The 16,992-nt window shown below is 37.7% G+C and overlaps 2 protein-coding genes across 2 annotated transcripts; both read left to right on the top strand.

The window, feature by feature from the left end:
- Window positions 1-2,010: 2,010 nt before the first annotated feature.
- On the top strand, window positions 2,011-4,221 carry LOC119896371 (dnaJ homolog subfamily B member 14-like; the record flags this gene model as incomplete). The annotated part of the gene is given in 6 exon segments (XM_038709806.1): window positions 2,011-2,156; window positions 2,344-2,532; window positions 2,900-2,985; window positions 3,169-3,278; window positions 3,658-3,830; window positions 3,964-4,221. Coding segments are annotated over 6 exon segments (829 nt in total), but the record flags the coding sequence as incomplete, so codon positions are not given.
- Window positions 4,222-6,503: 2,282 nt separating this feature from the next.
- On the top strand, window positions 6,504-11,265 carry LOC119896372 (group XIIA secretory phospholipase A2-like). Its single transcript, XM_038709807.1, has 4 exons — window positions 6,504-6,924; window positions 7,317-7,393; window positions 9,121-9,286; window positions 10,569-11,265. Exons 1-4 carry the CDS (start codon window positions 6,705-6,707, stop codon window positions 10,685-10,687), a joined length of 582 nt encoding a protein of 193 aa, XP_038565735.1. The 5' UTR covers window positions 6,504-6,704; the 3' UTR covers window positions 10,688-11,265.
- Window positions 11,266-16,992: the final 5,727 nt, after the last annotated feature.

Here is a 16,992-nt window from a genome sequence, read left to right on the forward strand (position 1 = left end):
ACAAAGTAGTTATGGTGCCTAAACCTAACCAAACTGCGACCATTTAGACGGCGTGTCCTATAGTACTCACGATTCGATTTGAATACGATTATCCTGTCAACGATCACGGTGCATCACCTCTAGGGGTGGTACTCTCTAGGCACCTTACAATTATGAGGGCTACAATGCGTTTGTAAAATGATTAGGATAAAGATTTATTTTTCTCATTGTGTGACTACTTGGAACGTTTAATGCAAAATGTTTGTAATGATCCAACCAAGTAGGTAGTAATGACATGAGGCTATTTAACATTACTTCCTATAAACATAGCTAATGTTATATAGCATTATTAGGAGTGTAATTACTGACCTGTTGCTATTTTTATTTCTTATTCACAGTGTTAACACTGCCTTAATAGCTGCTTTTTTTGGTTTTGTTTAGTGTAGTTACATGGTTGTGCTATATTGTGTCTTGTCTTGTAAGCTGATTATTGTGATCCACCACTCCTACTACTTGGTCTGCTGGAGGCAGCAATGTTGTGATGTTTTTTTTTTTTACAGTATGAGCAATATTCAAATGTTGATTTAGAATTCATGTAATTGAACATCAGTTTAATTATTCTACTTGTGATCTTGTAATGCATATCAATACATGAAAAATACTGAGATTAATTTTTGTAATATTGATTTCAACCATATAGCCCAGCCCTAATGACTGACTGGAATATACATCACAGGCCAGTGTATGTGCAGATCTACCGTACGTAATAAAGTATAGATGCTTGATTCCCTCCTTCCTGTATGTGACCTTTTTATGGAGTCAACATTGCTCTGGAAGAAACGCAGAAATAGAGACTCTCCTGTTTTTTGTCTTCCTTTTTTGAATAATGTCAAGTGCTAGAAATAAAATATCCTATATACAGTGTGTACAGTCTTCAGAATCTATCTGGGTCTTGCTAGATACATATACAGTACGTGATTTTCTGAATGCTTAGTATTTTCTGTGAGTATAAACTTCAGATTAGCAAACCACAGGGTATGTAACGATTGGTCAGCTCGTTAAACTATTAACTAATTTTCTCTGGGGGATCTGCTCGAACGTTGTGCTTGAATGTCAGTTACTTGTGTGAGGCCAGGGCCATCAACAAGTTACTTTTTCATGATAATCAGTTCAAGCACCTGTTGTGGATCAGAAGGTGACAGGGAAAGAGAATCTAACACTAAAAGGTAGTGATGGGCAAATGAAGCTTTTGTGAAGCACTGAACCACCTGAGCAAATTGTTTCAAAAATGGGTTCATTACTCGAAGCTTCAGTTACAGTGACCTCTCCTGGCGAAGTTCAAGGCTGCAGGCAAATTAGACAGGCTAGCTGCTGGACAGGAGGCTTTTAATTACATACCCGCACGCCCCTCGATGAGCAGTGCTGGAGAAACTACTTTACTTTTTGTAGAAAACACCATTAGTTATAAAGAACCTTTGCTTTAATCACCCTTGGATTTAAAGTATATTTACTTTGAAAATTCTTTGATACACACACATTAAGACTGAACATCATGTTCAAATAAAGATTGATGAATGCATGTATTTTGTTATTGAGGGGAGAGTGCTGGGAAATATGGCACAGGTTGGATGTGCTTGTGTAACTATGACAGGGGGTGAATGTGTTCGATGGGGTGCACAACACTCACTTTCGAGACGATCGAGGCAGTGCCAGTGAATCATGTGACTGGACCGCGAACCAGTTGGTGATTCATTCAGTAATTTAAGCAGTTGCTGCTTTGGATGTCACGTGATTTTTTTTTATTTTTTATTTTTATTTTTTTTCACACCAAAGCAAGCTTTGAAGCAGTGGTTCAATAGGATTGTAGTCCAGGGGTTTGAAGCATGTATCGAAGCTTCAGTGTCGCACTGCCATCACTACTAAAAGGTAAACTCGAGGAGAACTTCCCCACGTGCCTTTCACAGTAGGATAGGTCAAAAATGAGCCACTGGATTGTTTTCACCTACTTCACTCTCTGTCCCTGTCTTTCAGAATAAAGCGGTGTAAGGACTACTATGAAGTACTGGGCGTCAGTAAAGAAGTCAATGAGGAGGAGCTAAAGAAAGCCTACAGGAAATTGGCGCTCAAGTTCCACCCAGACAAAAATCATGCACCTGGAGCAACAGAGGCCTTTAAAAGTAACAAATAAGATAATATCTATTCTAAGCTTGTTGGAACTTACCTCACATGTGATATACAAATACTGTGTATAACACAAACTTTGAATATTTAAGCATGGTATTTCAAAAAAACAAAAGTCTGTCTGAAATGTTTATGTCCATAGCTTATTCCCCTCTTTGATACATCAACTGTGTCCTCCTCCAGAGATTGGTAATGCATATGCAGTGCTGAGCAACCCAGACAAAAGGCGGCAGTATGACCTGACAGGAGGGGAGGAGCCGAGCAGCCCGGGTCACTCACACGGAGGAGGCTTTGACTTCCACAGGGGCTTTGAGGCTGACATTACTCCTGAGGACCTCTTCAACATGTTCTTTGGAGGTGGCTTCCCCTCCTGTAAGTGAGCACTTGTGTGCATATAGATTCAAACACACAAGGTTCAAGGTTACTGATAAGTTAACGTGACTCCTCAATACCCAGATTTTGTGTTTTATCATCAAAATGTATTGATTTTATTCATATATTACAGTGATGATTTATCTTATCAATTTAGTAGTTAATGATTTTGTCAGTCAGAAATATAACCATGTTATTTAGGCTTTTTGGTGAATCTTTAGATCCTCAGATAATAACTTTTATGGGTTCAGTCAATGGACTACATCATGTGGTACAAAGAATTCACTCATCAAATGCACTTGAATGTGGCTCTAAAGGATGACTGGTGCATCATATCTGACCTCAGTCATAATATTTTTGTCTACAGCAAGTGCACACACCTTCACCAACAGCAGAACAAGCTACAGCCATCAGACGGATTATCGACAAGAGAGAACAGAAGAAAGGGGAGATGTACGTAGATGAGTTCAGATTTTGCATCATTATGTTAATTAAATTAATATTTTTTATTCGCGCAAATATACGTTATAATTTCAATTGATGTGCAGCCATAGAAACAACATTCTTTGACTGTACATTACCATAAGTTTGTGTTACTTTATATGACATATGTCATTGTACTGTGTTTTCCTCTAGGGTGGTTTCTCAATGTTTATCCAGCTGATGCCCATCGTGGTCCTGATTTTAGTGTCAATTTTGAGCCAGATGATGGTGTCCCCTCCACCCTACAGCCTGTACACTAGACCGTATGTGCACACACATTTTTCTGTTTTTCATCGCTGAGGAAAACTTTTAGGTAGCTAATCACAACTTTTCTGTTCCATTCACTTAAGAATTTAGTGCATGTCAAAGAGGCTGGTTGACAACTAGAAAGTATTTTGTCCTCCTCCTACCTTGTTGACATGTACTATGAAATGTTGACCTGGGATCTCTGGGATCCCTGGTGGTGGTTTTATTCCACCTTTCTAACATTTGTATTCACTGACAATGTGGTCTTTTCACAGTAGTTCTCCATGTCACCTACAATTTCAATTATATAAAATACATTCAGGATTCAACGTATGTGGGGAAATTACTACAGTTCGTCACCATTTTCACAGCTTGTACTTCCTCCATCTCTTGCAGGTCCACAGGTCAGACTGTAAAACGGCAGACAGAAAACCTGCATGTCGACTACTACGTCTCCAGAGATTTCAAGTCAGAGTTTAAGGGCTCAGCGCTGCAGCAGATTGAGAAAAATGTGGAGGAGGACTACGTATCTAATGTCCGAAATAACTGTTGGAAGGAGAGACAGACAAGTGAGTAACCATGGTATTTAATACACCCTCAGAGCTAGCTAACTGAATTGAGTAATTATTTTCTGCTTTGCACTCTTGTTTCCTGGAGTCTTTGCTTTTCTCAGTCACTTGTTTTTCTGCTTGTCTCATCCAGAAACAGACCTGCTGTATGCTGCTAAGGTATACAGGGATGACCGAATGCGCAAGAAGGCAGAACTCATGACCATGGATAACTGCAGGGAGCTGGACAGACTAAATAACCTATTCAGAGGCGGATGAGCTGGATGCTTCTTAGATCATGTAAATGTCTGAATAGATGTGTATGTTCATGTTTTTTTTAAAAAAGAAAGTCTTTACACTAGGAGCAAAAAACTTGCTGAAATAAATTAGCTCTATTGTTGAAGTTTTAAAATGTCCTCAATCCCTCACCAACACCAACTCCTCTCCTTCCTCGCTACAACCTAACCCCAGGAATCGCCTTGTTACGTCTAAATGAACCAATCTACACGCACTGTAGAAAGCCCCAGACAGTTTTTTATGTTACTTTTTTTTTACTCTGCTTTTCATGTGTTTTCGTGGAAACAAGAAGGACAAGGACGCTTGATTGTAAAGGCATGTACCTCAAATAGTGAGAACTCGAGGCATTCTGCACAAACAAATCACGGCTTTTGGCATCATCATGCTTGACGTCTAAGATGGGAGACTTCGTAGGTTCATCTGGAGGAGCTGTCCTCCAGCCAGATCCATTTCTGGAAGAACACCGGAACAAAAGATGGAAATAAAATGACATTAATGCTTCTTTTAGCTTTCACTTCCAAGTATGAGTGAACATCGGCGGATCATGAAGAGATACATGTAATTTTGCTACTAGAGAACATTTTATGTCGTTCAAAACCCCCTGAGGTAAATTTGTGACATTGGGGTATATATATAAAAAATTTACTTGACATGACACTTCAAGATGTGAAGTTTGTTGGGACTAAAGATGGCAGGACATTGAAACTGTTATTCATAAATGGTTGTACATTTTCATTTTGAATGTTTGAAGTTTATGCAGTTATTTAAGTAACTATAGAAGAAATAACATTTTTCTTCAATGCTCGCGTAATCATTTAAATAAAGTAAAATTATTACCATAGACTGGATGTAGTTGTGTCTCTGATTCAGATGTCTAATGATCAAAATGAAAAAAAGAACCCTTTTCTCACTTGTGTGGTGGAATTCAGATATATTGGGACATAAGGTAAATTAGGACAGTATTGTACTTCTGCCCTTAAAAAATGTAGGCCAAAGCAACTGGTGCTGACCAAAATTACTGATATAATACATGTGACGACATGGCTGTCTGAAAATCTTGTCTCCCTATCTAGGGAGGACTAGTGAGTGATTTCGGACACAGCCCATGTGACGGGCGTTGTGCTCAACCTGGAAGTTGACTCCACAAAGAATGCTAAATTCTTGTTTTCGTAATAGCTTACAGGTGCCCTAATGTTGCACCTGGTCAGGGGTGGTAACTGTATAACTTATGAATCTTAATTAGTACGTGGTAGCTGCCAAGTGAGTAGTAACTTCTGAAATGTAGTGGAGTGCAAGTGTAAAGTAGCATAAAATATAATACTCAAAAAAAACAAGCTGCAGATGGAAATGTCTGTAGCTGTAGTTCTTAGCCTACTGAAAGGCTATTACTGCTCAGCTCCAAAATGTGGACCCGATTACAGTTAATTGTAACATTTTAATTTCAGCCATATACACAAAATGTGATTTATCAGAACTATTTTTAAATTGTATTAAAAAGTGTCTGTATGCTAAACTTAATTTTGGGACTGATGGTGGCAGCGGGGGAAAGTGGGCTGATTACCCAGGGCCCCAATGGGGGGAGGGCCTTTGAAAAGCCTGGAATGAAAGTTTTTTAGGTTATTATTTGTAAACATTTTTCAAAAAAGTTAGAGGCATGGACCAAGAGAGGAAGGGGGCCCACAGAGACTGCTTCTGTATAGGTCCCAGAATTTTGTGCTACACTCCAGGATGGTGGTATTCATCTGTGCCTTGAACTGTTGGAAATGAGGCCAGAGGTGAGCTGTGGAGTTAAGCAATGTTGAATAAATGACATAATGTTGCTGTTTTATTAACAAGAAAGGTAAACTGGCAAAATACATCGAAACTGCGTTTTTGTGTAGGGATGAAATACATTTTTTAAATATCACGGACTTGTATTTGGGTAGTTGAAAAAACATGGAGTAAAAAAACATTTTCTTCTAAAACACCATTTTTAAAGAGAAAAACATATGTTGTGTAAAATCAGATTTTTAAGAAAATATACATATTTCTACATATACATGACATAAATGAATGCCATTTACTAAAATAGACACTTGTAACATTATGCCTGCTGAGGTATTTATCAACATTTTTATGCGTGTCATTTTATTTTATAAAAGTTGTAATTTATTGAACCATACTTGAGACAGTCACACCACTGGACAATGTTGAGGTTTTGCTCAAAAATGTAACAAAGCTGGTCCTTGCGAAACAAATAAAACTTTAACCATTTACTGCACTTTAAATCACGACAAAATAATTTTTAGTAATTTTAATCCTCTGTGACAGTGAAATTGCCAGGTCACGTCAACAACCCATTTTTCTTTACTTTTGTCGCATCCTGTGACATCATCTTCATTGGTTTATCAGGGGTCACATGACAGAGTGAAACCCGGAAGCTATAGCCACAGCTGCGGCAGGTAGGCTCTTGCCTCCTATGTGTCCAGGTAGTGAAATGAAAACAAGCAGAAGTGAAACTTGAGATGCCATCGCGACAACATTTTGAGGACTAAATCCGCCTAAATCAAACCACTGTGCCGGTAAACGCTGTTTTCTGGCTTCGACGTTAAGTGGACTATGCACTACCACAGCTACATCTGTGTTTTCCTGTTGGGTTTGTATTCTTGGGGATGTCTCCCATGTGTCTCTGCCTGCAAACATGAGCCAGAGACTCCAGACTGGAGGATGACTTTGAAAACTATCCGTAACGGAATACACAAGATTGACACGTACCTGAATGCAGCACTGGATTTGTTTGGTGGCGATGACGGACTTTGTCATTATAGGTGCAGTGATGGTAAGCTAGCTTCTTTATTTCTTCTTTCAGGTCCTTTCTCACAGTGAGCAACTGATTTGTCAGACACATGTGTAACTAATAACTCTAATAGTGTTTGTGTTTTATTTAGTGAGTGTGTCAGGACCCCTTGTACCATCATGCAGCATGCTATGTTAAGATAGCACACCTAAACACCAAGGATAGTATTCATACCTGTGCTTTTCCTTGCTGTGTCAAGTCAAAATAAAAGTAGAGCTTTTGCTAAACTTGGGAGCCAGAAGATAAACATTACGCCCCTTGAGTGAACACCGTAAACCATTAAGTCTTCTGTGATCTGTCTGGTTATCTCTGACAGTAAGATAACTGACTGTGCCAGAACAAGAAACATCTTCATCTTTGCTCCTCTCTCACAGGTTACAAGCCGGTGCCTCGTCCCGGGTACAAGCAACCACCACCCAACGGATGTGGCTCCCCGCTGTTTGGATTTCAGGTAATCTAACATAGTTTGAGAGGGTGGAGGTTTTTACATGTCTGAGACAAGCAAAATTGGTTTACCATGTGATTCCTGACGTAGAGAACAATGCAAACTGCAGTATCCTTGTGCACTGAATGTTTCCTAATATTTTGTCTTTTAAAGTAGGATGTGAAGATTTTTACGTTGTGAATGTACTGTATGTGTAAACACATTCAAAACACAAGTTTAGTCCATATTACAACAAAATAAAATAGAGCCTCGCTGTTATATTGGTCCAGGTTGGTATTAGTGTAATACAGTCATGCCAGATATACAGATGGGTGTTGAAATAAAGTAAAAATCAACATTAAGTGTTTTACTATGGAGCCAGGCCACCACGAGCCTCCAGAACAGCTTCTGTGCTCCTAGCCAACTTCATGGAACTCTGTTGGAGGGATGAACACAGTTCCTCTACAAGATATTACCTCATCTATAGTAAGGATGCACCAATTCAATGATACTTTGGGTATCGGCTGATGCTGAGTACTGATCGGATACGAGTGTAAAATGAATAAGCTGTATTTCTCACTGTGAGGAAGAGACTGGGAATCATTCTTTTCAACATAAGGCTTGACTTTAACATTGCTTCCTAACTTTGTCTTACATGTTGGTCCAAAATCATCCATAGGTGTGAAACTGGTTTGAGATATGGTAACTGTAAAGTCAATTCAAGTCACTTTATTTATATAGCACATTTAAAAACAACAGGAGTTGACCCAAAGTGCTTTCCAAATCCAATATACACAAATACAAGTATACACGAATAAAAGGAATAAAGAGTATATACAATTGTGTCCAGGTACACAGTATACACAAACACTAGTGTATGTGTACAAATGTACACATTATTAAACAGAATAAGGAGTACTCGGTTAAAATCAAATTCAAGAAAAACTAAAAGGAAATCAATATGACCCACGTCAGATTAAAACACTGTGAGAGTACGTTTAATGAAACGAAATAATTCAAAAGTGAGCCTGACAAAAACCATTGAGTCAGAATGAGGTAAAAGCTGGAGAAAAAAGGAAGGTCTTTAAATTAGATTTGAAATTCTCAATGATGGGGGCTTAATGTCGGACAAGAGACTATTCCTAAGTCTGGGGCAGCAACAGAAAAGGCTCCTTTGGTTGTAAGAGGTGAGTAGGGTACTAGTTGTTGTGAGGATGACCTAAGCGGTCAGGCTGTAAAGGCTATAGCATTTTATTTACATCATTTTCATACAACATACCATTCAGTGAGTGCAAGGAAGCATCTGGATTTAATAGATCATTTACCATACCATTGTCCACCCACGAGTGTTTTTAAGTTTATTTTCAACTATGAGATGAACACACCTCTTTAATAACCAAATTTAAGGGATCATTTTTAAAAATGTTTAGTTATCTTATGCATTAACATAAAAAAAACTGATATCAGCCAATACATTGTTATTGCAATCGGGCTTCAGTAAAAAATACTAAATGCTAGACCCAAATTAGCTAGATACAGATTTTTTCCACACATTTGATCATGTGATATAAAGTAGAACATGAAGGGCTCTCTTTTTGTGACTCATTGTTATATTTCGCTGGACCATTATCACGTCATTTTATCATAATATTTAATATAATCCACGTCTCCTGCAGGCAGTATAATTTGAATGTCAGTTGAAAATCCATTATAAAGAGTGACAAACCTGTTTTTTTTGTTGGTTTTTTTTGCAGTTTGACATAGGCATCCCGTCCATGACCAAGTGTTGTAACCAACATGACCGCTGCTATGATACCTGCGGCCGTGAGAAACACGACTGCGATGAGCAGTTCCAGGATTGTCTTGAGACCATCTGCAGGAATGTGCAAAGGACTCTGGGATTGGCCCAGAGTGTCCAAGGTGAGAGGCTGAGGATGAGATGGAGATTCATTTAGTATTCAAAATACTAAAAAATACAAAAATCTGTTTAATATCAATCAATAATCACTAGAAAAATCATAATATATTTTCTATGTAGTTAATTATTTATATTTTGTTAATACTGTGTGATGTTTTATTACTGTGTGGGTATATACAGCACTTCATTCCTAGTGGTGACCCATAATGGAAATGAAGAGATTTACACATCACAGTAGGTGAGGAAGCACAGGTGTAAATAAGAAGACACTGGTGGCTGAATTACATTGGCTGCTCCAGTTTCAGGGCCCTGTTTCTGTGGAATGCTGGATCACTTTCATGACATTTGAATAATAACACTTTTCTTGTCATGACAAGTCAAGATGTCTGCTGTGAAGAAAGCCTTTTACTTGTACTCTGTATACCGTGGCCCTCCCTTGAGATGTGTATACTGAGTCAGGGTTAGCAGTCACTCAGCAGGACCAGTTTCCGAAGTACTACTGTGTATTTCAATACTGTATATTTACAGTTAGTGTTCCACAATAGCGTACAATGTAATCTCATGTTTTGTGTGCGCCTGACAATGCACTCTTCTTAAAAAGTGATGCACTGAACATTTTTACCACAAAATGTAGGCAAGAAGCTATGCTTGTAAAACAGTTTACATTTACATCTAATAAAATGAACATATTAATCTCTGCTGTACTTAAAGGATAAATAAGGAAAGTTATAGAGCACGCTTGTGCATGTAAGTAAATAAGTGTAAAACACAATATGTCCAGCAGAGGGCAAGATAATGTAAATTTTTAAACACTGTGAATCTGAATATTGTTGTCGGATTCAAAAACTAACAGTTGTTCATCAAGACTGACTCATTACCACACTGTTAACTCTTAATTCACTGTAATAAGTGAATTAAGAATATATGTATTGTTCTAATCTTGTTTAAGGTTTTGAAAATGTTCCATGTTCTATATTTGAGAATCGAGATTTAGACTTTAATCAAACCTGTCTTGCCACCTGGTTCTCTATGATGCTCTACCTGTGAATATTGCTGTGAGGTGTTTTATAATTTCATTCTTAAAACAAAAGTAAACCCTAAATGAGATTTTAATCTACAATGAAAAATCGGTATCGCTCACTAAGCTGTATTTAGATTCACATAAAAACATTTTTGATTCACTTCCAGTAACGTGATAGCAGGTACCCGTTTTCAAACCAACTCACCTTTCCCCTGTTGTGTATTTGCTCACGTTCGTCCTCTTGTTTTTTCTCTCCTTGGCAGCTTGTGAGTCAGCAGTGACTCTGCTGTTTGACGCTGTTATGCACTTGGGATGTAAACCATACTTGGACAGCCAGAGAGATTCTTGTGTGTGTCAGTATGAAGTGAAGAGGGAACTGTGACGATCAAGATTGTGGAACGGACTGATTCAAAAAGCACAACACTGACAGAAGGATGCCAGCAATAAACTTTTCTTTTAGACTTGTAGATTTTCTCAGGGACAGAGCCTCTTTGCCCTGCACTGACTTGTGTCCGTTGCCTCCCTTTATTGGAGTTTTGAAATTATTAGAAAAAATAGTGAAAATAGTTTTTAGAGTGGACAATTAATATATTTTCTATGCAGTTAATTATTTATATTTTGTTAATACTATGTAATGTGTTTGTCCTGTGATGGACTGGAAACGGTTTTCAGGGTTTCCCTTGTTTTTGGATGCTTGGGTAGCACCCATTACTTTATTTATAGGTTTTTAAATTCCTAATAATGTCTTAAGACGTTTCATGAAAAAAAAGGAATTTGGCACTGATTATAGGTAAAAGAGAGTGTTTATTTTGTACTCTTAAATTGATTAAATCAAATGAAATGCTAAACTAGCTAAACCAGGAGTTGCTTTTATTTTGTTAGGTTAGCCAAAAATGTGAGATTTGTCCACAGGCAAACAAATCATAATGTTTCTAATAATAAATGAATGATGAGTAGCTATTTGCTTGTGTGTAAATGGAGTTCTTCTTTTGAGGACTTTTCCCTGTAAACAGCACCAAATTTACATAAGGTCTTTCCAGGAAACTTTAAAGAAATGATTATGATATAATGGGCACCACTGTGGCCACACAGCAACAAGGTTGTGGGTTCAAACCCCGGTTGCCCAGGCCTCTTCTCCCCATGTCTGTGTGGGTTCTCTCTGGGTGCTCCGGCTTCGTCCCACCGCCCAAAGACGTGCGGCCTAGGTTGATTGGTGACCCTAAATTGTCTATGTGTGGACCGCGGTGAAATTAGTTTTAAGTTGGATATTCGACAGACATTCACCCAGGATCCAGTGAAGGCTTTTTAGTCAGTTCACCCAGTGACGGTTGTATAAGTGCGGTTAGCTCACCTCTGATGGCTCGCTTTTAACCAACGGGGGTTAGCTTAGGGACCATCAATAAATTACAATTGTGAGAACAGTGTTATGGGAGAATCATTATTTATTTCAATAGCTTCCAAGTCATATGACACAGGGACTTCAAACCAATGCCGAATTGTAGTACTACACTGGGCAAATGAGACACACCCCTTCATATTTGATTTGAGTGCATTTTTTATTTTATATTAATATTTATTCATAATTTATTGAAAAAAATGCTGTTTTTTTTCAATAGCTTCCAAGTCATGTGACACAGGGACTTCAAACCAATGCCGAATTGTAGTACTACACTGGGCAAATGAGACACACCCCTTCATATTTGATTTGAGTACATATTTGAATTTATATGAATATTTATTCATAATTTATGTAAAATAATGCCTTTTTTTTTCAATAGCGTCCAAGTCATGTGACACAGGGACTTCAAACCAATGCCGAATTGTAGTACTAGACTAGGCAAATGAGACACACCCCTTCATATTTGATTTGAGTGCATTTTTTATTTTATATGATTATTTATTCATAATTTATGTAAAATAATGCCTTTTTTTTCAATAGCGTCAAAGTCATGTGACACAGGGACTTCAAACCAATGCCGAATTGTAGTACTACACTAGGCAAATGAGACACACCCCTTCATATTTGATTTGAGTGCATATTAAAATTTATATGAATATTTATTCATAATTTATGGGAAAAAGTGCTGGTTTTTTTCAATAGCGTCAAAGTCATGTGACACAGGGACTTCAAACCAATGCCGAATTGTAGTACTACACTAGGCAAATGAGACACACCCCTTCATATTTGATTTGAGTGCATTTTTATTTTATATGAATATTTATTCATAATTTATGTAAAATAATGCCTTTTTTTTCAATAGCGTCCAAGTCATGTGACACAGGGACTTCAAACCAATGCTGAATTGTAGTACTAGACTAGGCAAATGAGACACACCCCTTCATATTTGATTTGAGTGCATATTAAAATTTATATGAATATTTATTCATAATTTATGGGAAAAAGTGCTGGTTTTTTTCAATAGCGTCCAAGTCATGTGACACAGGGACTTCAAACCAATGCCGAATTGTAGTACTAGACTAGGCAAATGAGACACACCCCTTCATATTTGATTTGAGTGCATTTTTATTTTATATGAATTTTCATTCATAATTTATTGAAAAAAATGCTGTTTTTTTTCAATAGCTTCCAAGTCATGTGACACAGGGACTTCAAACCAATGCCGAATTGTAGTACTACACTGGGCAAATGAGACACACCCCTTCATATTTGATTTGAGTGCATTTTTTATTTTATATGAATTTTCATTCATAATTTATTGAAAAAAATGCTGTTTTTTTTCAATAGCTTCCAAGTCATGTGACACAGGGATTTCAAACCAATGCCGAATTGTAGTACTACACTGGGCAAATGAGACACACCCCTTCATATTTGATTTGAGTGCATTTTTTATTTTATATTAATATTTATTCATAATTTATTGAAAAAAATGCTGTTTTTTTTCAATAGCTTCCAAGTCATGTGACACAGGGACTTCAAACCAATGCCGAATTGTAGTACTACACTAGGCAAATGAGACACACCCCTTCATATTTGATTTGAGAGCATATTCGAATTTTATATGAATATTTATTAGTATTTTATGGACAAAATTTTTTGCGTACATTTGTGAGATATGCAACTGTTTGTTTATTGCCAGGAAATTTTTGAAGAACACACCAATAAAACAAAATTTCAACAATTTAAGGCAGGTCTGTACAATGATTCAGGTTGACTAATATCCCAAGGAGCAGTAGGTGGCGATAATGCACCTGTACTTGAATGACAATCTCATATAATTTGCAAAGAAGAAGAACGAGGTAGAAGACAGTGTAGAAAAATAGACAACAAGGAAAAGGAGTTTGCTCTTTAAAAACAACATGGGGCGTTTCAAAAAAGGCCAGAGGCAGAGGAGTACAGATCTCTGGCAAAAAGCTGGAGGTAGAGATGTTATAATCAGGTCTTTCATTTTTCATGGTTTTACTGAGGTAAATATTACACCTGAACAGTGGAGCTCAGTCACACTTACTCTGTTTAAAAACAACAACAAAGATCATCTAAAGTGGTTGAAAGTCATATGGTTTGAAGACAGACGAGCAGTCCGGACAGAGGTGCTTAATGCAGGTACTGTTACAATTAAGTTGTTGAGCCCCCAGAAGTTTTGTAATATTAGCTTAATTTTTGGTTAGACTACATCAAACTAAAGCAATTTGGATGTAATTAATAGAAATAAAAAGGGAGTAATAGAATAGAAATTGTGAATTAATAGAAATTCACAAATTCTATGCTATTTCATGTCAAAATATTGGGTCAGTCTCCATCATAACCAAGAATGTCATTATTTTTTAAACCTATATTTATTCACTGTGGTTGAATTAAAAATTTGATTTGCTTATGTTTTTTAGGTTTGACATATTTTTTAGTTAATTTAGTAATTAGATTAATTACTTTTGGGATATTTTTATGTTTAGGAAAAGAAGTCACTGAGAGAGAAAGGCTTGAGGAGACAGCTAAAAAAGACGAACATTGCAAGGTTAAGAGAAAGGAGACAAGGAGCAAAGCTCTGCAGACAAGTAACAGACAAGAGAGCAGAGTAACTGACAAACCAGATAAAGACACGGACAATGGAGAAGAGCTTAGCAGTGTAAACATAGAACAGATACCAACAGGTGAAGAAGACAGGGACAGTACACCTGATGAGAGCAAAACGTGTACCACACAGCTGCAGCATGACACAGAGAGTCGAGAAGAGGACATAGATGCATATAAGAAGACTTTAGGCCAGACAAATGAAAAAGTCCTTCCTAAAAGTAAAAGTGGGAAAGGAAAGGGAAAACTGAGAACTAAAACAGATGATCACTTTGAGCAAACTGACTACAGAAAGTGCAAAGCAGGCCCAAAAGTGTTTAAAATTGTGATAACAAGAAAACAATGGAACAAAATTAAACCTAAACATGGGGGAACAAAACTCATTCCCCCATGGACCGATACATTTTATCATGCATTTCTGAAAAAAAATCCATGCTGTACACTTGCTTTTAAATATCAGCATGTCAAGACAAGCGATAGCCGTAAAAAGAATTCCTCATTTTTCCGTGCCTCAGCTCAATGTGCATTTGATGGATGCAAGGCTGTCTACGTTTTCTCCAAGAAAAACAAACCAAAATCAAAGGATAAAAATATTTCCTTTAAAGTGAAGCGCAATGGGGAAGTAACACACCATAAAAATCAAACACGATCTAGACCAGCAAAATACCTGCGAAGAGGGAAGATTGCCAAAGCTCTTACCAATGGTGTCAGTAATTATTATTACTGTATGCTGAAAAAGACACCTGTTGAAGAGATCATGGCTGGGAACATAACTAGAAGCCTCACCAAGGATGTTTTGAAAAAAATATCCTCTGAAGTGAGGAAGAGTGCTAGGCTCCATAACGACATGATGCTTGAACTCATGCTGACTCAAAAAGTAATTGCAGAGAGCAGCAGTCATGCATCATCAAAAGGCTATCTTCAGCACCTACAAATAAGTCCTTTTGCTGTACATTTACACACAGAAACTGGAATAAAGATTCTTGCTGAACACCTAAGAAGACCAACACCCATCACCCTCTACCTTGATGCTACAGGTGGCGTGGTTCAGAAAATCCCGGATCAAAATAAACGAGTGTTATATTATGCTCTCGTTTTGCCAGGCATGGGCAAAGACAAGCCTCCCTTACCTGTCACAGAACTGATTTCCAACAGCCATTCTATTCCATCTATTTCCCATTGGCTCATGGAATTCACAAGGAAGTTGTCTCACACAACAAAAAGACAAATAGCACAAGTCGAGACAGATTACAGCTGGGCTCTGATTAACAGTATGCTCATCTCCTTCAACAAGGAGAATATTTCAGTGTACCTTGCCAGAGCATTTGATATAGTGTCTGGACAAAGTGAACCTATTCCCCACTTCACTGTGCTGCATTTGTGCTCTGCCCATATCATGAAGGCTGTATCCCAAGCATTTGGCAAAAAAACAGGAGACAGAGGCATACATGAGTTTGCCGCATTCAGTTTTGCTTACCTCCTCAACTGCACAAGTATGCAGGTGGCCCTTGAAGTTTTTTATCACATGTGTGTGCTTTTTGATGCAGAGGAATACACTCATTCGGTAAACCAGAGCAAAATGTACCTCAACAAGTGTGTTTTGCAAACCCAGGACATGAAGCTGGAAGAAAGTGGACATGTCATTGGAGAGGAGGAAAGACCAAGTGAGAAACCTGCTGACAGTATTTTTGGAAAATCACCTTTCACACGTGCTTTTCAAGTCAGACGGGACCAAGCTGAGTGTGACATCCTGTCAGATGATGCAGTTGGCATTAAAAACCATTACCACTGTCCGGGTGTCATCGATGTGCTGTTAAAAAACTACATGGGGATCTTACCGTTGTGGAGTGGTTTGTTGCTCGGGGATCTGTCACGGCATGGAAAAATCAGAACCTGTAAAACAGATGGAAGTGCCAAAACTAGGGATACCAACTGTCATGTTGAGCTCTGGTTTGGTTTGGTCAAACACTCCATCCTTTTAAAGAAAAGGTACCTGAGACCAGCAGAGTTCATTTCCAAAATGTTTGCCTCAATCCAAGGAAGATATATAGAGCACATTGGGCAACATAATTTGCCAATGCAGATTTTGGATAAGAACTTTGCAAGTTGTAGCAGGCCAGATGATGACCATGAAGAACAATGGAACAAGCGGGACAGCTCTGTTGGTCACTCCAGGTCCAAGTCAAAGTACTTCAATCCACCCAAAACACTATCAAAGCCCAAGAGCCCACATGCTGCAAAAGTAAAGAGAAGAGGAAAAAAAGTGGATCAGGATCAATCAGATAAAGACAAAAAGGTAAATATATTTGAAATAATAAACATTTTACCAAACAAATAAGTATAGTATAGGCTTGACTGGGGAAAAGTGCAGGAGAAAGGACATGAAGCAATATAGTATAATATGAATTTTGGTCAGTGTTTCAAAAAAGCGATCCATATGATTTATCATGTAAATTTATTTTCGGACATACATTTCCCAATAAATGGGAACAATGTTGTAAAGGTACAACTACTAGGCCGTTCATCCTCAAAACCTTAAAGGTTAGGTATAAAGTACAAAACTGCTTGTAAATACACTATATAACATGGTATAAATAGAAGAAGAAAAACACTACATGGTAAAACAGAAAAATGGCCAATTCTAAATGTTGTTCTGCTGT

The sequence above is a fragment of the Micropterus salmoides genome, unplaced genomic scaffold (genome assembly GCF_014851395.1).
Source record: "Micropterus salmoides isolate LMB-PRFRI ecotype aquatic unplaced genomic scaffold, ASM1485139v1 Ms_hic_scaffold_973, whole genome shotgun sequence".
Taxonomy (NCBI): Eukaryota; Metazoa; Chordata; class Actinopteri; order Centrarchiformes; family Centrarchidae; genus Micropterus; species Micropterus salmoides.